This window comes from Benincasa hispida, chromosome 10 (assembly GCF_027475165.1).
Source record: "Benincasa hispida cultivar pf3 chromosome 10, pf3_genome.v1.1, whole genome shotgun sequence".
Lineage (NCBI taxonomy): Eukaryota > Viridiplantae > Streptophyta > Magnoliopsida > Cucurbitales > Cucurbitaceae > Benincasa > Benincasa hispida.
The window spans coordinates 16310234-16333797 of NC_143487.1; the positions used below are offsets into that span (position 1 = coordinate 16310234).

At 38.0% G+C, this 23564-nt stretch overlaps 1 protein-coding gene across 1 annotated transcript; it reads left to right on the forward strand.

Annotated features, from left to right (window-relative positions):
* The first annotated feature begins 5164 nt into the window (after positions 1 to 5164).
* LOC120088948 (uncharacterized) lies at positions 5165 to 23012 on the forward strand. Its single transcript, XM_090306292.1, is given in 10 exon segments — positions 5165 to 5431; positions 5498 to 6627; positions 7031 to 7288; positions 7745 to 8359; positions 8433 to 8452; positions 8519 to 9266; positions 9420 to 9550; positions 9615 to 9715; positions 22479 to 22583; positions 22779 to 23012. Coding segments are annotated over 10 exon segments (3609 nt in total).
* The last annotated feature ends 552 nt before the right edge of the window (positions 23013 to 23564 follow it).

A 23564-nucleotide genomic window follows, 5' to 3' on the forward strand; every position in this document is an offset into this window, starting at 1 on the left:
AAGCACATATAAATTAGATTCCAGATTTGTTGTACAAACAATAACACCATCTTTATGAGTAAACGCTTTATCCATATTGAAAGAAATAGTGTATTTACATTGCAATAAATAAACACTTTACAGAAATGAGGTTTTTTTTAAGTTCGGGAACAATATATACATCATTAAAAACTAGAAACCTATTATGTAAAGCTAACTGAAGCCCTCCCACTGCCATAACTGAGACGACATGCCCGGTGCCTACTCGCATCGTCATCTCACTAGCCTTCAACTTTCGTCGGGATCTAATCCCCTAAAAAGAAGAACAAACGTGATTAGTGGTGCTTGAATCAATTATCCAGGAAGAATCATCATTCTCCACTAAACAAGTTTCAAGTACAAGTAAATCATATTTACCTTTATCTGTCTTGGCCTTAGCCTTGGCGGCCTTCCTTTCTTTCAACCAGCGAGGACGGTTCCTCTTCCAGTGTCTATCTTGGTTGCAGTGGAAACACTTTTCTTTTTCAACTGGTGGACGCCTTCTTGGGGCGACAGGCGGTGGGTTAGTAGGCGCCTTCCTTTTTCTCTTATCACCCTTCTTCTTCTTTCCCTTTGCAAAGTTAGAAGTAGAAGGCACAAACTTCATCCCTGAGGTCGAACCTCTATGGAACGTCCTAAAGGATGAAACAACATTTGCCTCATTCTTCTTCTTTTCCTTACTTTTCGGTAAAGATTGGTAGGTCTGCAACTCGTTGAGGAGAGTTGTAAGGTTATATTTCACTTTGTTAAGAATCACATTACCAACAAAGTGCAGGAAGCTCTCTAGCAAAGAATGCAGGATTATGCTAACCTGGCCGCCCTTATTGATGGTAGACCCATTCAACTCCGCCACATTGAGTAGACCATCATGTTAAGCACATGTTCATGAACAAAGGTGCCTTCTTCCATTTTGGAGTTGAATATATACTTAAGAGCCTCATGCATAAGCTATTCAGATGGTTGTCCAAACATCCCCCCGCAGGGATTCCATGATTTCACACGTTGAAACCATACGCTCATGTTTCTTGGGCAAGACTTCAGAAAGACTTTCCAAGATGTAGATGCGGGCTTTCTTATTCGCCCGTGTCCATCGCTCGTATGCCTCTCGAACATTTCGAGTGGAATTTGGAGCTGGAATAGGAGGACAGACCTCCATAAGAGCGAACATGAAATCCTCGATGATAAGAATCATCGTGATCATATGTTTCCATATCAAAAAATTGTCACCAGTTAATTTTTCGGCGCTAAGCAAAGCTAACGTGGCTATTGCCATTTTGAAAAGATGTTGCTGAAAATACGAACAAAATTTTATTAGATTTTGCTAAACCACATTTAACCAATTAGTTTTGCAAAACAGTTTCAAGTACCCTAAGTGAAAGACTTCTATTTTGCAATGATACCCCAGTGAGGCAGGATAAACGTCACTGGTGGGGTGATCAGATGCCTCTTCGCTGGGATAGGATATTCTCAACCATTAGGCAGAACCAACTCTTGGAACTGAACCTAACAGCCACCATTTTTCGGTCCAGAACTGTTAACCTTTAACAATTACGCGTAAGTGTGACCTGATGTGAATTCAACCATTGAACCAATGCATGTACTTAAAGAACCAATTACAATAAGCAAGGCAAAGAAGATTCAAGAGGCATTCACACTGAAGGAAATCAAAACTGAGATTTCCATGAGCAGCAGAACAAGACTATTCCAAATTATAATCATGAATGAGCATATATTTACAGTCGACTTCAAACATAAACGGTTATGCAAATCATATAGAAATTACAGCATGAAAGTCTCAAATGAACAAGAGAAGAAACTCTACACAAATAGGCAGAAACGTCTCCACGCTCCGTTGTGCGACCGCTCGAACAATAGCTACCATGAACACTCGATCTACACAAACACTTCATGCTCGTCCTCAATGATCTCCTCGGTCACGAACTCCTCTGCAACAGTGAACGGCCTCCACAACACTATGAACGACCTCTAGAAAACCTCGACGATGTTGAGTTGAGCCTAACACCACCAATAAGGCTACCTTGGTATTCTCGGTATGAGAATCCAGAGGGTGGGCTCTGTTCGGACTTGGTATGAGGCAGACGAACGGAGGAAAGAACGATCGCGTACACGACTGGGCAAATGGGAGATGGCTGAGACCTATCGTATAAGTCGATGTCCAATCGTTTAGATAAAACTATGCGATCGTATAGCAAAAGCTATGCAATCGTTTAGTCTATCGTTTAGCTTGGTCTATTGCGTACAGACACTAGACAATCATTTACCTTGGGTCAACGATCATCTAGCAAAGCTAGGTGATCATTTGATAAACACTGCACGATCGTTTAGTCGCACCTGCACGATCGTTTAGCTCGCCCAACCGTCGTTTAGTAAATTTGAATTTACTTGACGACCTATATGAGTTCCTTTTTGTGCGAGAGAAAACTCAAAAACTTTTTCTATCGTTTGTAAAAAACTTCCTTTCAAAATAGGAAACCCCCTTTCTTTTAAACTCACGGTTATCATGATCCAATAACCACCCACTACTTTGGTTATTTAAAAGAAAAAGTATTAATTATCCAATAATTAATATTATTATAAATATAATTGATAACCAACTTATCATACTATATTTATAACCTATAGATTTAACATTTCATCTCATGAAACATATAAACCATAGTTCTTTTTCTATTCCATGGTACTTAATGTAAATCTCATTTACATTAATCCTCCACTAGATGTATCTCATACATCAAATCGATTATATCATATATAATCAAAATACCTCTTGTCAATTTGAACATTTCAAATCAACACCAAGAACTGATCCTCAACAGAATCCAAGCTACCAAGGAGACCTCATGGACTTATTGCTCCAAAGCTCCAACGGTATGTGAATAACTGACTGAACTTTTTAGTCACGGGATCCACCATCTGTTAACTGCCAGGCACTTCACTAAAGACCGACGGCTGAACTCTCCTTACTATAGATATATTATGTATCTATCTTAACCAATCAGCATTGCGATAACCCTTCACAGATCACTTGTAAGTACAGCTGGGCCAATTACCGTTATGCCCCTATAGTTACATCTATCTCCTTAAGTACCATTGATCCCTCTAATGAACATAAATCATAGTCCTACTATGACTGAGTCTTCTCTTCCAAAGAGAAGCTGTGGCCACTATGTTCAAACCCCGGAATCATCCCTTAAGGGAGCAATCTCTCTACTTATCACTGCTTCGGGAAAGAAGTGAATTTCATCTTGTGGATTGAGTTCCTAGCTCCCACATCAGACAAGTCCCCAAAAAGGTAGGCATATTGAGTTAGCAATCTGGCCACTCTCACCCATACTAATCAAAGGACTACCCTCAAAGGAAAGAGTTCCCAAAACACTCAGGATTGAGATCGTGTCACCTATGGTCGTTTAGGTGAGAATGCAAGTCTCTAGTATCAACGGTGTTATATACAGAGTCTAGTCATCTCATTGTACAGGTCTTATACAAACTCTTTGTATAGGACACCCCCCCTCCACGTCTCCACACGAATGGTCAGGACCAACCATCTGTAGTAGTTTACAACACTTGCAAACCTCTACAAAGTGGGTCGTATCTGTAGTGTCATAGGATCAGGTATCCCACCTTAATCCTTATACTACAGACCAATTTAGGTTATCACTTAAGGCATGATCCACTTGTATATCACATATACATACTTAAGTTCACATAAGATAAATAGGGAGCTTTGTTTATTGGATATGAGTAAATTCTAGAATTAAATAATACTTATTTTATTCATTGAACAATGTGTATCTTTACAAACAACGGGACTCTAGGAGAATTAGCACACCAATCCCAACACACACTACATCTTCAAAAACTAGCAAATTCACAAGAACTGAAAAATAATTTTGAGACCAAAGTTTTATATAATGTTAGTTCGATGAGTCAAGAAGAGAATGGCATGAAGATGGTACGGGAAAAGTCCTATAGTTTGGAAGATGACACAATGATAAAAAGAAAAGTGTGCAAATTTTTTTGAAGAAAATGTTGTCAAGTGTGGATTACATAGGGAACTGTGATGTCAAACCTTGTCAAATGTGCATATCTACTTTGCCACCTTCTAGAGGAGATATTTAAGGCAAATTGAAGACTTTCTACATTCCTAGTTTTGAATTTTGGCTTATAATTTAGTGTGCAATTAAGTTTCAAGTTTCTAGGTGTTATTTTCAACAATTTGCAATTAATTATATTTGAATGACTTTTAAGTTTCTTGGTCTATCCACGACCATTTGTCCTATAAAATGGCTTGTAATATTCTTCAAAACTCAGATTATCGATAGTAAAAAGCTTGTGCATATTTAACCCTTTGGTGTTGTCTTTTTCTTTCAAATATCACTTTAGATTTGATATTTAAATCAATTCATTGGATTAGTCTTGATCAAGCTAATTCTGGAGTGAGTTGTCTTAGGATCTAAGAGTGACCATCATAGATTCTAAGTTCGATCTAAGTAGCTTTCTTTTGTGAGTGTTTGCAAGGATCCTAGAAGGACCTCTAGCTTTGCATCCAACAAGCATCGCGGGCGCTTATCGTTTGGTATCAGAGTATTTGTTCATTGTTCTTGGCCAACTTTAGAGGTGTTATCTTTACTTTATTTCATTTTTTTTCTCCATAGCAATTGCTTAAATCTTGTAACAAGACATACTATAACTTTTCTTGAAAACTTCTTCAAATCAGCTCTTGGATCATAAAGGAAAACAAAAGCCAGCAAGAAAAAAACCAATAGCAAAAAAAAGAAGAAGAAGAAAAAGAAGAAAAGAAATCAAAGATCCAAAGCACATGAAAGTTTCTTGTCATTCATTTGAAAAAAAAATCTGATTTGTTTCATTTTTAGCCTAAGTTTAGTTACTCTAGTCTTAGCTTGTGAGAGTTGATCATTTTGAATTGGTTTTTATCAAACTTTTTGTGAGATTGCACCAAAAAATTGCCAACCCTTACATCTTTGACCTAGTACTAAAAGCCTACCATTGAGTGATAAACACGATTGTTCTTGAGTGAAATTGGTGAGAAGTGTGGTGAGGTCCTTTTATCATTAACTTTAAAATGTCACAGGGTGAAGAAGTACCACAAGTACAAGATACTAATATGGCAATTCTTCAAGCCATTCAAGGCATGATGGAAATGATGAGGGAAGATAGGCAAGAAAGAAGGGCACAACAACAAAGAGTCTCACAAGAAGACGAGGGAGTAATTGACTTAGTTGAACAAGAAAGACAACTTAGAGGAAAAGGAAACATGAGAGGAAAAGGAAGAAATAATATGCACCCTAGACGAGGAGAAAGAATCCATGAAGATAGAGATAGTGGAGTCAAGCTCAAAATTCCACCATTTTGTGGAACGTCGGATGCGGAGGCATACTTGGAATGGAAAAGGAAGATAAAACATGTGTTTGATTGCAACACATTCAATGAAAACAAGAAGATGAGACTTGCCATTTCCGAATTCACTAACCATGCAGGAAATTGGTATCAACATCTCAAATCTGAGAGAAGGAGGAAAGAGGAGGATCCGATTGAAACTTGGGAAGAACTTAAAGAATCCATGAGAAAGAGGTATGTTCCAAAACATTATGAAAGAGATTTGAGAAATAAATTGCAAGTTTTGAGGCAGGGAACGAAAAGTGTAGCTGAATATTATCAAGAGATGGAAACTTTGATAGAAAGAGCAAATATTCGAGAAGAAGAAGAAGACACCAAGTCTAGATTCCTTGGAGGTTTAAATCGAGAAATTGTTCATATCGTTGATAGATATCCACAACTATACTTGGAAGATATGTATCATTATGCAATCAAAATTGAAGAACAATTGAGAGAAGAAAAGGAACATTCCAAGAGGTATAATTCTAAAGCTAATACCTTTTCAAATTCTAATGTTTGGAACAAGGATGGTTTTGTGAATAGGAGTGAAACAAAAGGGAAGTTTGTGACTCCTAAAAGATTGGAAGCCGGGAGCACCTTTACTAAAAAGAATGAAGCTTCAAAAGAGGAAAGAGAGAAATCTAATTCCACTCAATGTTGGAAGTGCAAAGGATTTGGGCACATGAGCAAAGATTGTGTCAATAAAAAAGTCATGGTCATAAGAAATGGAATTATTGATTTAGAAGATGAATGTGATGAACAAGGTGGCAGCCTTAAGGAAGAATCTAAAGCCTTTGATGATGAGTACATTGAAGAAGGTAACTCCATATCCTTAGTTGCAAGAAGAGTACTTAATGTGCAGATCAAGGAGGAGAAAGTTGAAGATCAAAGGGAAAACTTATTTCACACAAGGTGCTTGATTGAAGGAACCCCATGTAGCTTGGTGATTGATAGTGGAAGTTGCACAAATGTAGTAAGTAGTTTTCTTGTAAAAAGACTCCAACTCACTACTCGTCCACATCCAAAACCATATAAACTTCAATGGTTAACAAACAAAGGAGAATTGAAGGTAAACTCTCAAGTTCTTGTTTCTTTTACTTTGGAAAGATATAAGGATGAGGTTCTTTGCGATGTAGTACCTATGCATGCGGGTGATATGTTATTGGGCCGACCTTGGCAATATGATAGAGAAGTCACATATGATAGTTTGTTGAACAAGTATACATTTACTTTGAATGGGAAGAAGTTTACTTTGCTTCCATTATCTCCATATGAAGTACAATGCGATCAAATGAAATTAGAAAAGAAAAGAAAAGAATTTTAGGATCAAGAGAGGAGAGAAGAAAGTAATTAAAGGAGAAGAGTGAAAAAAAGGAGAAAAGTGAGGGGCAAAAGGTGAGTGAAAACCAAGAGAGAAAAAAGAATGATTTTGAGGAAAAAAGAAAGAGTGTGAGTTTGGTTATGAGAAAAGGGGAAGAGAGGAATATGTTTTCATTCGAAGCACCAAACTTTGTACTTATATGCAAAGGAATGTGTTAGTAATTGAACTTAACTCTAATGATGGTTTGCCTAGTGCTTTTAAATCTCTTTTGATGGAATTTAATGATATGTTTCCACATGAAGATGCACCTACGGGTTTACCTCTTTTAAGAGAAATTGAGCACAAAATTGACTTTATACTCGGGGCAACACTTCCAAATATGGCGGCCTACAGGACCAATCCAATCGAGACCAAGGAAATTCAAAGGCAAGTGGAAGAACTCATGGATAAAGGTTATGTTCAAGAAATCATGAGTCCTTGTTCGGTTCCAGTCATTTTAGTGCCCAAGAAAGATGGAACATGGAGGATTGTGTTGATTGTCGAGCCATCAACAAAATAACAGTAAAGTATCAACATTCTATTCCTAGGTTGGATGACATGCTAGATGAATTACATGGTGCAAACTTGTTTTCAAAAATTGATCTTAAAAGTGGTTACCATCAAATTCGAATGCATGTGGGAGATGAGTGGAAAACAACTTTCAAAACAAAATTTGGTCTTTATGAGTGGCTTGTTATACCATTTGGTCTTACCAATGCACCAAGTATTTTTATGAGGCTAATGAATCATGTTTTGAGAGAATACATTGGAAAATTTGTTGTGGTATACTTTGATGATATTCTTGTTTACTCTAAAGATTTGAATGAACATATGTTGCATGTCAAAACAATTTTGCTTAAACTTAGAGAAGAAAAACTTTATGCCAATTTCAAAAAGTGTAGTTTTTTTTAAGACCAAGTCAATTTCTTAGGATTCATTATTGGAAAGGATGGGGGTGAAAGTTGATGAAGGAAAGGTCAAGGCTATTCGAGAGTGACCAACACCCACCAATGCAACCGAGGTGAGATATTTTCATGGTTTGGCTAGTTTTTATAGAAGGTTTATTAAGGATTTCAGTAGCACAGCCTCACCGTTGAATGAACTTATTAAAAAGAATGTGAAATTTGAATGGAAAGAAAAACAAGAAAATGCATTCAATGAATTGAAAGATAAATTGACTAATGCACCTTGCCTTGCTTTACCTAACTTTGACCAATCTTTTGAAATTGAATGTGATGCAAGTGGGATAGGGATTTGAGTTGTTTTAATGCAAGAAAAGAGGCCATTCCTGTTCTTTAGTGAGAAGCTAAATGGAGCACAGCTTAGCTACCCCACATATGATAAAGAATTACATGCACTTGTAAGGGCTTTGCAAGTTTGGCAACATTACTTGTGGCCAAAAGAGTTTATCCACACGGATCATGAAAGCTTGAAGTACCTCAAAAGCCAAACAAAGTTGAAGAAGAGGCATGCTAAATGGGTAGAGTTCATTGAGACATTTCCATATGTCATTCATTACAAGAAAGGTAAGGATAATGTGGTGGCTGATGCATTATCAAGAAGGTATGCATTGTTTTCTTCTCTTAGTGCAAAAATTCTTGGTTTTAAACACATGATTGATTTGTACAAAGTAGAGACATCTGAATTTCATGATATGTATATTCAATGTTTAGAAGGGGAAAACGTGCATGATTATATTGTGTTTGATGAAATGTTTTTTAGGAAAGGAAAAACTTTGTATTCCCAAGTGTTCCATTCAAGAGTTGCTTATGAAGGAAGCTCATGGGGGAGGATTAATAGGGAATTTTGGGGAATTTAAAACATATAACATGTTGGCTGAACATTTTTATTGGTTGAAAATGAGAAAAGATGTGAATAAAGTGTGCAAACAATGTTTCAAATGTAAGGAGGCTAAGTCTAAGACACAACCACATGGTCTTTACACACCTTTAGATGTTTCTAGTGAACCTTGGGTTGACATTAGCATGAATTTTATTTTAGGACTACCAAAGACTAGGAGACATCATGATAGCATTTTTGTGGTAGTTGATAGGTTTAGTAAAATGGCACATTTCATACCATGTCATAAAACAGATGATGCTACTAACATAGCTAATCTTTTCTTTAGAGAAGTGGTTAGATTGCATGGAATTCCTAAAACCATTGTTAGTGATAGAGATGCAAAACTTTTAAGTCATTTTTGGAAAGTTTTGTGGGGTAAATTGGGAACTAAGCTTTTGTTTTCAACAACTTGTCACCCACAAACTGATGGGAAAACTGAGGTGGTTAATAGAACATTAGGAACTTTGCTTAGGTCATTAATGTCTGAAAATATCAAGTCTTGTAAGGATACTCTACCTTTTGTAGAGTTTGCTTACAATAGAGCAATACATAGCACTACTCATTGTTCACCTTTTAAGGTTGTGTATGGCTTTAATCCATTAACTCTGTTAGATTTGTCACCCTTGCCACCTAATATGTTTACTAGTGATGCAGCTGTTTCAAGAGCAGAATACATAAAAAATTTTCATAAAAAAGTCAAAGAAAGGATTGAAAAGAAGAATCAAAAGCTTATCAATAGCAAGAACCAAGGGAGAAAGAAAATGATTTTTAAACCCGGTGATTGGGTTTGGGTTCATCTACGAAAGGAAAGGTTTCCAGATCAAAGGATGTCTAAACTTCAACCAAGAGGAGATGGTCCATTTCAAGTGATAGAGCGGATTAATGATAATGCCTACAAATTGGATCTTCGAGGTGAGTACAACGTAATTATCTTTCAATATGGTTGATTTGACTCCTTTTGATGTAGGGAATGAAGACCTTGATTTGAGGACAAATCCTTTTAAAGAAAGGGGGGATGATGTGAATTCAATCATTGAACCATTGCATATACCTAAAGGACCAATTATAATAAGCAAGGTAAAGAAGATTCAAGAGGCATTCACACATTACATCTTCAAAAACTAGCAAATTCACAAGAACCGACAAATAATTTTGAGACTAAAGTTTTATATAATGTTAGTTTGATGAGTCAAGAAGAGAATGACATGAAGATGGCATGGGAAAAATCCTATAGTTTGGAAGATGACATGATGGTAAAAAAAAAGTGTGCAGATTTTGTGAAGAAAATGTTATCAAGTGTGCACTGCATGGAGAAATGTGATGTCAAACCTTGTCAAACGTGCATATCTACTTTGCCGCCTTCTAGAGGAGATATTGAAGACAATTTGAAGACTTTCTACATTCCTAATTTTGCATTTTGACTTATAATTTAGTATGCAATTAAGTTTCAAGTTTCTTGGTGTTATTTTCTACAATTTGTAATTAATTGTATTTGAATGACTTTTGAGTTTCTTGGTCTATCCACGACCATTGAGCCTAAAAAATGGCTTGTAATGTTCTTCAAAACTCAGATTATCAATGTAAAAAGCTTGTGCTTATTCAACCCTTTGGTGTTGTCTTTTTCTTTCAAATATTGCTTTAGATTTGATATTTAAATCAATTCATTGGATTAGTTTTGATGAAGCTAATTCTGGAGTGAGTTGTCTTGGGATCTAAGAGTGACCATCATAGATTCTAAATTCGATCTAAGTAGCTTTCTTTGTGAGTGTTTGCAAGGATCCTAGAAGGACCTCTAGCTTTGCATCCAACAAGCATCACGAATTTAACCAATTAGTTCTGCAAAATAGTTTCAAGTACCCTAAGTGAAAGACTTCTATTTTGCAATGATGCCCCAGTTAGGTAGGACAAACGTCACCGGTGGGGTGATCAGATGTCCCTTCACTGGGATGAAACATTCTTAACCATTAGGCAGAACTAACTCTTGGAACTGAACCTAATAGTCACCATTTTTCGGTCCAGAACTGTTAACCTTTGACAATTACGCGTAAGTGTGACCCCTCGCTTTCGGTGCCAGAGTCCTGCCCTAATGAGCCTACCATAGGGAAGAAGCAGATTAGGACAAGAGACTAAGTTACCTTATCCTTTTACAAGAGATCAAATAAAGAAACGAGCAAAATTACCATCCTTTAGGGGGACACTCTCAGGTCACCTCGAGGCGATGCGCAGTAACTTTATTCAATCCAACGAGGGAGACTGAGGGATATGTTGTCGCACTTCCCGTTCCCACTTATTATGAACACTCTCTCCATCCACCTTGATATTGACCTACCTAAACACCATCCGTTAGGGGGACACGCCAAAGGTGCCTCGAGGCCGAGAGTAGATCTCATGGTGTGGACTATTTAGGAGAAATGTGAAAGTTTTAAGTGAAGCATCTTATGCCCCAAGTACCTCCCACTGAATGTTCTACCTAGGGGTTCATTAATCTAGACAATCCGGCTATTGATTTTAGTCTAAGTCGTCTTTTTAATTCTTACTCATAAACAACGGTTATCTATAAAATATGAACAAGTTCAAGTAGTCATATTTTAAACACTTTAATGGATTGTCCTTAATTTGTATGCATGCATCAAATCTATCTAATTCACCTTTCCAGGTAAGTTCCCAGGTAGGGGTATTACATTTCCGTCAACTTAAATACCCCAGCCTAGACAGAACCCGCCTTAGACAAAAGGTCCCTTATAGATAGATTTGTTACACTTTAACCTTTTATTAGTCAATTTAATCCTATTAAACTGATGAAAAAGATTAAAGCCTTAGGGTTGCTAATCATATTAGAACTGTGATCTTAGGTCTATGTGATCTAAGTTTTAAACATTTTAAAACCATGAATTAAACCTAAGTGAGCATGCATGTCTTTCTTATTTCTTTTAGTTTTAATTTCTCTTTAACTTTTAAAAAGAAACAACTAAAAAACCATTACGCACAGCAAGGTGTTTATAACACTTATAAAATAACCTATATGTTATGCTTCATGCAATGTCCGGTCATTACTATACATAACTTTTATATATGCGTAATAACCAAATAAAACATGCTTACCATTCACCCTTATACTATAACAATTATAATATAAAGATGATGCATGTTAATTCTTCTTAACATAAATATAACTCTTATATTATATGATGCATGAGCATACACTTACAAAATTAAATTATGCTTCTCTAAATTATAACATTTACAATAAATAGATGATGCATGACCAATGCATAACCTAAGGTGGGATTTACTATATGTGCATACCATATGACATATAAAAATCATACATCGCATGTATTAAACTAAGGATTAATGGACCGGGATGAGCCTTTACAAAAAACCGAAATGAAATAACCCTATCTATTACATTTTCCACTGAGCGAATCGGTTCACAGGCAAATCGGGTCTTAAACCGCCAGAAGGACTCCATCGTTTAGTAAACGCCGAAGGTAAATGATCACTCAGCGCACTGATAACGGGCAAAAATACACAAGTTCTCAAACAATGTTGGATTGTGTTGATGAAATATGTTATTTTGTGCCCATTAAGCATCAATTTCGTAATATTATGGTTGCATGCATTCAGCGCATTAGAACAGTTGATTTTTGTATTTTTGTGCAGAATATGCGTTAACGCAATGCAAGAATTGCGATCATAGGAATCATTGGTCGAGCGCAACTTCATCGTAAGGCTTTGCGTTGATCGTGCTCACAAACATTCGCCCAAGAAGGATCGCCGCAACTTGGTCAGCGCAACATGGTAGGCGCATCTGGGAGAAAGGCCAATTAAGCGCGATGGGACAGAAAGCTGATGATAGTCGAATCCAAATTAAGTTGACAGCCAATAACAGTCACAAAGTACATTTAGCTTTATCAGTGAAAATTATTCGGCACATCAGTCAGGAATTAAAGTTGTCCCATTTGTACAACCAGGAGAGAGAAGCTGCCTTTCACCATGGAGGCTCTATAAATGCCAAGGGCATTCTTAAGAGAAGGGGTTGATCAGTTCACCATTTTTACAACCTTTGTTCCACAAGTTCACGCCTCTGTCCATAGTTTTTTCTTTCCATTTTAAGGCGGAGCAAGAAAAGAGTGGTGGCACCAAAGATCGCTCAGGGAAACTCGAGAGAGAACCTTGGGGTGTAAGAGTAGAGAGTGGTCCGACTCTCGCGAGAGCAAGATTATCTTTAGAGCACGAGTAGAAAACAGTGTAAACACCTGGCAGCAAAAGATTGCTACCAGGCTCTATATTCTATACTTGCATTGTTATTCTATACTTCATCGTCATATTTATACAATGGAATTTCTGTTTCTACATCTGTTCTCTCTCTTAATATACATGAGTAGTTAAACTAGTCGAATGGGTTGGGAAGAAATAAGCTAACATGACTTAGAAAGTTCATTGTTTACAATTGTTTTGTTTTATGCTGTGCAAAATCTCCTTTAGAGTTACTTGAGAGAGAGCTTCCTAATGTCTCAAGAGAGCTAGGTTAGAATCTGGACTCGAAAGAGCAAAATTAGACTTTCATAAACAAGAGATAGAGACTTAGAGATAAGCTCTGCTTGTCAACTTGCATCGTATGCATCCTAGAGATAGGAATGATATTATGTGGTCGCCTTATTTGTGTGTGTGCTATCCTGTCATTGCATAAATAAGAATAGAGGCTTATGTGTAGGTCCTATAGACTTACCGCATATATCGCATGCGTTCTAGTATTAGAAGCTATAACATTCACATCGAGAGATGGTTTACTATTGTATGCATGTTGCATGATCGTAAAGTATGAATGCATTCTAGGGAGTGTTAGCAGAAACCCTTCTTAACCCGTTCACTGCATATTCATCGCATCTCCCGTTTACCAACTCTTTTCAAACTCCGTCGTATTTACTTATTTTTCATCAACGCAAATAAAAAACCCAACGATTTATTTATTTAACCGGTTACGACAAAGTTCTTCATAAAAAATTGCCAGCTCAATCTATTTTCACAAGTCCCTGTGTTCGACCCCGGACTTACCAGGAAACTCAGAGGAATTTACACTTGGATTCCACTGGGGAAACTTGATTACACAATGCAATTCCATCAACGCATATCATTCATATTTCCACTTCATAAAACCAAGCATCATGTGCACTAGACGATAGGCACAAAAGCTAAATGACTACTTAGACGACAACGAGGCTGCGAAGCCTAATCGTCTTGGCGATTGCTTAACGGTACGAAAGGTAAATGATTTACCGTGCATTGCTAAGTGATCATTTAGTCAATTACTAAGAGATGAAGCTTACTGAGCTAAAGGATCGTCTAGTGCGCGCGTGCGTTAAATGATACGTGAGCATCCCATCGTCTACACGACTTGATACTCAGTAATCGCTTACCCCCATCGTCTACACGATCCAATCAACCCTTGATCATCTTCTTCCTCGAAGAACTGTAACTCTTGCTCCGATCTTCTTTCTAAATGACTCAAGACTCAAACTGACTTTGAATTATAGACTCGATAACGATTAATAATGCCAAAAAACACAGGGGCCTTTACAATAAACTGAAAATGTAAAAGAATTAAATCAAATTAAGGTAAACATCCTAGAAAAAATCCATTAATCCGCACATCCACAACAATTTAACGATTAAACAAAGCAGACATGCATCCACCAAGAATGTATATGTAATTCGTTGTAACAATGAAATTGGAATATCAGAACCTGGCTCTGATACCAATTGAAGGAACTCTTAACGAAGAGCATCCATTAGCGCGTTCAGATCTTTCCGATTTCATTGTGATCGAAATACAACACATACATTCTAACAGATAGTTATACAAATTAACACTAATTAATGACATGCTTTGATAAATAAAACACAAAGGAAAGAGTTCTCGTACCAGTTGAAGACTCTCTTCAAATGTCGAACTCAAAACAATGGAAGAACCTCTACATGAACTCTATCATCCAACAAATCAGTCGGTTGTGATAACACGATTGTCTACACGAACGACAGTAACATGAAGAAGTAAGCAGCGGGGACGAAAACACAAGTTGGAGCCTTTGGTATTCTCAGAGTGAGAATCCAAAGTGTGGTCTTTGGTGAATTTGGTAGAGGTAGGTGATGCGTTATTTTATGCGGTGAAATTAATTAAATGAATTGCGGTGATAGGAATACGTTGTGCAATAAGTTTTCTCAGCAGAATCCAAGTATAAATCCTACTGAGTTTCCTGGCAAGTCCAGGGTCGAACTCAGGGACTAAGGAAAACAATATGCGGTGATAATTTTTTAGAAGACTTTGCAGTGACCAATAAATCAAAGAGTTGTTTTTGAGTTGTTATTTGCAGTATAAAAAGTATGTGGTGGATTTGAGAAAAGATTGATTATACAGTAGATACACTGAGTATGCAGAAGAATGGGTTAAGAAGGTCTTTAGCTAGCGTTTCCCGAGAATGCGTTCAAACTATGTGATCATGCTACATTCATCCGATAGCAAATCATTTTTCAATGCAAATTCGGTACTCCTAATTCTAGGACGCATGCGAGGAATGCGATAATGTCCATAGAGCTTATTCCTAAGTCTCTACTTCTTGCCTATGCGATGATGCAAGATGCACATAAAGACAAGGTGACCATATACAATCATAACCTATCTCTAGGATGCATGCGATGCGTTAATAGCAAACAGTGCTTATTCCTAAGCTCCTATCTCTTGATTATGCGTTCTAATATGACTCTCTCGAGCCTAGATTCTAACCTGACTTTTTCAAGCCTAGATTCTATCCTTATACTACCCTCTCGAGTATCTCCAATGGACGAATGATGCATATATAATACAAGATAATCACATAGAATAAAGATCCCCAGTTATGCTAACTAAGTGCTTCTCAACCCATTCGACATATTTAGCTAATCATGCGTAATAGACAGAAAGTGAACAGATATAAAGAAGTAAATTCCATTTCTATAGATGAGTTCAAAGTACAAAATGATAATGGAAGATAAGGATAGAGAGCCTGGTAGCAATGCCTTACTTCCCAAGGCTTTTACACTGTTAACTCTATTCTATTCAAAAGATGTTCTTACTTCCGCAAGAGTTGGCCCTTTCTCTAATCTTGATGCTTCTGGCACTCTTCCAAGTTCACCGGCGATCTCTCGGTACAATCTCACTTCTCTCGCTTCCGCCTTCTAAATAAAAGAAAAACTAAGAACAAGGCTACTCTAACTATGGAGAAAATTATATATCTATCGAACTCGACGAACTAGACGAACTTTTCACTGAAGGTTGCCTTCGATATTTATAGAGCTTCGGGGTGAAAGGCTTCTTCTCTCTTATGATTGCATTGATGGGATGACATTAATTCTCTGTCTGCTGGGCCGAATATTTATCACTGAAAAGTTGAGTGTACTTGCTACAATAGTTCGTTACGGCTTGTCAACTTAATTCGAAATCGACCGTCATCAGCTTTCTTCCCCATTGTGATTTATTACACTTTTCCCCTAGATGCGCCCACCAAGTTGCGCCGACTCTATGCGGCAATCCTTCTTGAGTAGATATTTGCGAGCGCAAATCACCGCATAGCTTTATGGTAACACTACGTTCGATCGTTGATTTCTTGTGATCGCAACTTCTGCCTTGCGTCAATGCATATTCTGCACAAAAATACATAAGTTAACTATTTTTATGCGATGGACGCATGCGACCGCAATATTGTGAACTTAATGCTTTTTGGACACGATCTTATATATTTTATCAATGCAAACCTGCATTGTTTAATAACTTAGTACTATAATAACGTGCATTTCTGCCCGTTATCACACCCCCAAATTTAAACAACGCTTATCCTCAAGCATAAACTAAAGATTTCCTTTAGAAAGTTGACCGCAATCTCTTTTCCTAGATTTCTCAAGGATGCCTTATTCAAATCCTATATACCAAAATTTTTCTTAATTCTTATCCAGGTCTCCTCTTAAAATATTTTTAAAATTTAGGGACCACAAGTTTAACCTTCAAAAAGACTTTACTAGATTTCAGGACATCACATGATTTTTTTCAAAAAACTTTTTCATTGAGGGTGTTAAATGATTTTTATCCTTGCTTATTTTAGACATTATTATTTTTTTCTCTCTGACCTTGCGCTGATCCAAGTGCCTCGCCTTCATTTTGGCTTGCCCCCACGTGTGTCATGTGGACATCCAACTACGAGCAAGGCGCTTTTTCTCAGACTAAACTCATACCATTTGGCAGCGGAGTTGCGATCATCATTTTTTTTATACGTTGATCACGATTCCTACCTTCGTTTTGGCTTGCCCCATGTGTGTCATGCAGACATCCAACTACGAGTAGGATCTGATCGCAACGTTAAGATTTCTTTTTTTTTTTTTTTTAAAGAGGCTAAAAATAGCAAGGTCGAAAATAAATACTGCACCCCTAAATTTAAAATGCGACAATGTCCTCATTGCCAATAGACTGAAAGAAGTCATGTGATGTTCTTAGGATCTTTCATAAAGGGTCAGTTTGAAAGAAAGCTAGCAAACCACTAACTTCTAGACATATTTCATGAGGTGACTGTCCTAAAATTAAGTTGACCATAGTGTATACGAAAAAAAATAGAAGCATGCGTTTCATCATTGAAATCATAATTGGCAAAGAGAAATCATGCAGTGACTTACTAAATTGATCATTGTTAGATGATTGTGGCAATCAAAGAGGATGCGGTAATACAATTTTTAAAATTAAAATACGATGCGATAGTGAAAAATTTGGAATAAAGTCAAGGAAAGATACAACCCCCAAATTTGCGTTGTCGCCCGCATTATTTGTTGACGCATCCTCCTTTGCGGCGATTTACTTTTTTGGATTGTGGTGACGAAATTAAGTAGTTTCGTCTTCGTGCAGCGCCTCCGCAATCGTTTACCTCGATCGTTGCAAGAAAAACATTGAGAGGGTCAAATACAAAAAAAAAAAAAAAAACAAAGTTAAAAAATCGTTGACCACGATCGTTCAATATGATCACATTGTTATTTTTATTTATTTTTATTTTTATTTTTTTAGATAAGTAACAATGATATAAAGGCAAAGATACGATAACAATGAAAAGACAGGTGATGAAAGTACATAAAGCATTGGTATAAAAAGGATATTTCAAAAGGAATGCATCCCTGATGAGTTTGAGTTGCATAGTCACTCAGGGACTGCTTATTTTGTGGTTCAAGCTGGACTTTTTACGTCCATGACGGCCTTTTCTTCTTTTCTCAGTCCTCTAGGATTTTGACTACCTTAATCCGGAGCTTTTCCTTATTAACATTCATTACAATTTCCCCCTTGCGCACATCAATTTGAGAGCGACTGGTTGAAAGAAGTGGTCTCCCAATATGATGGGCGCATCTTCGTCCGCTTTATAATCCAAAATGATGAAGTCTGTCCGTAAGATGAATTTATCAATTGAGATTGCGACATCTTTCAACTCTTCTTAAGGATGTATCGGGATCTGTCCGCAAGTAGGAAAGTCTCCGTTGTGGGCATGCGTTTGCCCATATTCAATCGTTTGAAGATTGATAGTGGCATTACGTTTATACTCGCCCCAAGATCGCATAGTGCTTGGCCTTTGTAGACCCCTCCAATTGAACATGGTATCGTGAAGATTCCTGGGTCGCACATTTTTTGTGGGATCATGGCATTTTGCGTTACTGCCACTGTCGCGATCTTTTCTTCATCATTCTGTTTCTTTTTCAATCTTTGCGGGAATGGTGGTGGTTGGACTTCTTTTGTCTCCTGATCTAAAGGCTTGAGGGTGGACACAACTTCGGGATTCATCTTCTTGGGCTTTTCTGAATTATAAGTCAACGGGTCGTTGGTTGTTACCGCATTCAAGTTGGTCATGATGGGTTTCTCCCCTACTTTCGAGGTCACTTTGTCGCTTAGCAAGGAGAAAGATAAGCATTGTTTCTTCCTTGTACCCCTAGCATTGCGAGAAAGCTCAGTTGAGCTCGGTAAAGCTCCTTGTGGTCTATTTTTGAGTTCACCCGTAATCTGTCCTAGCTAAATTTTGAGATTTTGGATGGACGATGTTTGATTCTGAAGCATTGATTCGTTCTTATCAATATACTGCTTCAGCAAACTCTCTAAGGATGAAGATTGCGGTGTCTGCGAACTTCCGGCTTGGTTATGCGTTGGACTGTTGGTTCACGGGAAAATTCGGGTGGCCTTTTTTTTTGTGCCACTGGTTGAAAGCTTTGTTGCTGATTTTTCCACGTGAAATTTGGGTGGTTTATCCACCCGGGGTTGTATGTATCGGAATAGGGATTATTCTTTATGAAGCATACTGACTGCAGATTTCCTGGGCATTCTTCCATCGGATGAGCGTCTCCACAAATGACACAACTTGCAGTCGTTTGAGCAATTGCGTTGACCTGCCCTTTTTTTCGCTCCCGTGCTATTAATTGCGATGCCTTGTATCAAACTTATCGCAGTCATTTGGTTCTGAAGGGATGTGATGGCCCCATTGTTCATGGGCCTATTGCGATCTTTTTCTTGTGGTTGTTGTTGGCGGCTATCTCTCAGTCTTAATCGAAACGTCTTCTCAATCTGTGGGTCGTAATTTGCCAGAGATTGAGAGCGGCAAAGAAATAAAAAAAAATTCCGTTGGCACACTGAATTGCTGAAGTCCCCAGCAACGGCGCCAAAAACTTGATGCGTTATTTTATGTGGTGAAATTAATGAAATGAATTGCGGTGATAGGATGCGTTGTGCAACAAGTTTTCTCAGCAGAATCCAAGTATAAATTCTATTGAGTTTCCTGGCAAGTCCAGGGTTAAACTCAGGGACTAAGGAGAACAGTATGCGGTGATAATTTTTTAGAAGACTTTGCGGCAACCAATAAATCAAAGAGTTGTTTTTGGGTTGTTGTTTGCGGTTTAAAAGTATGCGGTAGATTTGAGAAAAGATTGATTATGCAGTAGATACACTGAAATCTATAGATGAGTTCAAAGTACAAAATGATAATGGAAGATAAGAATAGAGAGCTTGGTAACAATCCCTTGCTTCCCAAGGCTTTTACATTGTTAATCTATTCTGTTCAACAGATGTTCCTGCTTCTGTAAGAGTTGGCCCTTTCTCTGATCTTGATGCTTTCGGAACTCTTCCAAGTTCACTGGAATGATCTCTCGGTACAATCTCACTTCCCTCGCTTCTGCCTTCTAAATAAAAGAAAAACTAAGAACAAGGCTACTCTAACTATGGAGAAAATTATCTATCCATCGAACTTGACGACCAGACGAACATTTCATTCAAGGTTGCCTTCAGTATTTATAGAGCTTCGGGGTGAAAGGCTTCTTCTCTCTTAAGATTGCACTGATGGGATGACATTAATTCTCTGTCTGATGCGTCGAATATTTGTCACCAAAAAGTTGAGTGTACTTGCTACAGTAGTTCGTTACGGCTTGTCAACTTAATTCGGAATGGACCATCATCAGTTTTCTGTCCCATCGTGATTTATTACACTTTTCACCTAGATGCGCCCACCAAGTTGCGCCGACTCTATGCGGCAATCCTCCTTGAGCAGATATTTGCAAGCGCAAATCATCGTATAGTTATGCGGTAATGCTGCGTTCGACCATTGACTTCTTGTGATCGCAATTTTCACCTTGCGTCAACGCATATTCTGCACAAAAATACATAAGTTAACTATTTTTATGCGATGGACACATGCGACTGCAATACTGTGAACTTAATACTTTTTGGACGCATTCTTATATATTTTATCAATGCTGATAACTTGTAGAAATACAAGTTATTTTTGCTCTTAAGTTGGAATAACTAAGGTTTTTAATGATAAATTCTTCTTATTTTTAGAAGAAATGCATGAATTTATTCAAACATTAGCAAAATCATACAAAAGAAGTTTTATTACTAAATATCGTGGCACTAACGCATTGTATGCTAGGATTTCAATGCAAGGATTAATGCTAACGCATTAGACAAGTGCCATAGGAAAAGCTCTAACGTAAGGGCCATGCATCGGAGGGAGTTTGACATAGAGAAGATTCATTGCTCTAGGTTGATTGTGTCACTTCACCACTTGCAAGTATGGGCACCTGCAGTAGGCGGCATCTAAAAAGCTTCCAAGCAGCAGGCGGCATCTGAAAAGCTTCCAAGAGTCAGGCGGCTAACCAGGGCATGGACTTTAATGCTGACCAGGACATAGACTTTAATGCTGCCCATTCACTAAGTTGACGTGACCAACACCTATAAATAGATGAAGTCTCTCAAGAGTTAGGAAGTTCGAAAATTATCAAGATCCTTACTCTCTGTAAATTATAGTCATAAGTCTGTAGAAGCTGTGCCGTGGTGTTGAGACGATAAAAAGGGTTGAGAACCACCACCACCGCCAGTCAGGGAGCGGAGGAAGCCACTCTTGAGAAAGACACTCCATCCACTTCCTATACAAGTGATTGTACACAATGAGATTGAGCCAAAGAAATACAAGAGATTGTATTCTTTGGCTTGACTCAGTTTTCTTCTTATTTAACGCCTTCATTCCATTTGATTAAATATTGTTTTTGTAAAGACTCCTTGTTTCTTTATAAAAGTCATATATGATCCATCATACTTACTATTGTTTATTCCTTGTTTATGTTGAATGCATTAATACTTTATGCACAACTTCATTCTAATGCTCAAGCCAACTTGACAACTTGGTAAAAGCATCTTTAACTTAGATTGTTCGAAGGAATAACTAAGCTGAATTAAGTAGGATGCCTAGTACAGCTAGAAATAGACTTACTGGTGTTTCTTACATTATGTGTTAGACGCATGCACCCTAGAGATAGGCTTTGTATGTCATTCACATTGAGAAGTGTTGAATTAGGTCTAACGCATAAACAAAAGATAAGCAAATCATTCCATCTCATCCACATCACATCTTAAGTTGTGTACACTCATCTTAGATCGACGTGTCCACTTACCTTAAACTCCATTTTCGCATGATCCATCATCCCCCACTCAACTCTATTGTATCTTCTTGCATAGGCACAACAATTTAATGTAAATAATACATTTCTCACATTCATTTAGGAAAACACCTACAGTAGATACAATGCAAGGTCTGTGTTTGGTTAACTGAATCCTTGAGTTCGACCCTGGACCTACCAGGAACCTAAATTAGATTTATACTTGGATCTGGTTTAGGGAAACTTGAACGTCATTATTAGGAGTTGTGTGCGTTCTGTGCATAATCTAACGCCCCAACGCGTTACAATTACTTAAACGCATCAAAGCATAAACGCATCACTTGTACTTGGAACTTATTTCTCCAATTTATTTTGTACAATACACTCCTAGAGCAAATCACGATAGCAACAAACAAGTTTTCGGTCCCGTTGTCGGGGATTCAGAAACAAGAACTACTCAGAAATTTCGTTTGTATCTATTGTAGGAACACTTCAGTCGAGGGACTATTACAAGCTATGCCTAAGCTTGTGAACGTTTATGAGTAGGGAGTGCACTCCTGAATTCAGATACGACCTCGAGATTGAAAGGACCTTCCGGCGTAGGAACCGATCCAACCGCCATCGAAGATTAAGGCAACAATTTCTCAGACAACAAGACAGACAACGAGCATTGGAGGAAGAATAGGCAAATCAGCAACTAGCTCATGCTGCTCAGAATTTGATCTTGATGGCAAATAGCAGCACGCGTCCCATGAGGAACTACGCGTCCCCTGTACTGTATGATTTCTCTCCAAGAATCATATACCCAACGCCAGATGGAACTAGGTTCGAAATGAAATCTGTTATGCTCCAAATACTCTAGAGTGCTGGACAATTTGGGGGTGGTCGTGGTGAAGATCCCCACTCCCATATGAAGCGTTTCTTGGAAACATGTAATTCATTTATGATTCCTGGAATCACCCAAGAGGTGATCAGGCTATCCTTGTTTCACTATTATTTGCATGATGACGCAAAACAATGGTTGAGTTCATTAGAGCCTGGTGAAATCACGTGGGAGAAGTTAGTGGAAACATTTATGAAAAAAATACTTCCCACCTACCATTAACGCGAGGAGGTACAAGAAGATACTGAGACCTTAAACGCCGCATGGGAGCGTTTTAAGGGCTTAGTCAAAAATTGCCCAAACCATGGACTACCACTGACTATCCAAATGGAGACGTTTTATGGAGGACTGAATAGAGCATCACAGATGGCAGCAGATGCAGCAGCAGCTGGTGGACTTATGGACAAATCCTATACTGAGGCTAAAGACATATTAGACCACATTGCTAAACATAATATAGAATGGGTGGATGATACATATGATGGAAGAAATGACAGGAGAAGGAGATCTTAGAATGTTAATTTTGTTGATTCTAACGCAATAGCCACACTTTCTGCTCAAGTGGCTACGATGACTAGCCTTCTGCAGAACATAACGCTAGGAAATTCATCAAATCAACAGAAGGTGAATCAGGTAGAAGCGTTTGGGCAGCCCATGGTTAACTGTGTGGGCTGTGGAGATCCTCACTCCTATGCTGAATGTCCACAAAACCCTTATTTAGTATGCTTCATAAAAAATAACCCATTCTCTAATACGTATAACCCTGGATGGAGAAACCATCCGAATTTTTCTTGGACAGGAGGAAATCAGCAAGAGCACCACCCAAGGGTGAACTATCAACAAAGGAATGGATCGCCGCCTGCATTTCAACAAACGCATCAGCAGTATCAACAGCCCTTTAATAGAGGACAGACGTCGAGCTCAGAATCTCCGCTTGAGAACCTATTGAAGGAATACATAGCCCAGAATGACGCGTTGTTGAAAAGCCATACGTCATTTATCAGAAACTTGGAGATCCAAGTAGGGCAGATAGCAAGCGAGCTGAAAAACAAGCAGCCTGGAGTT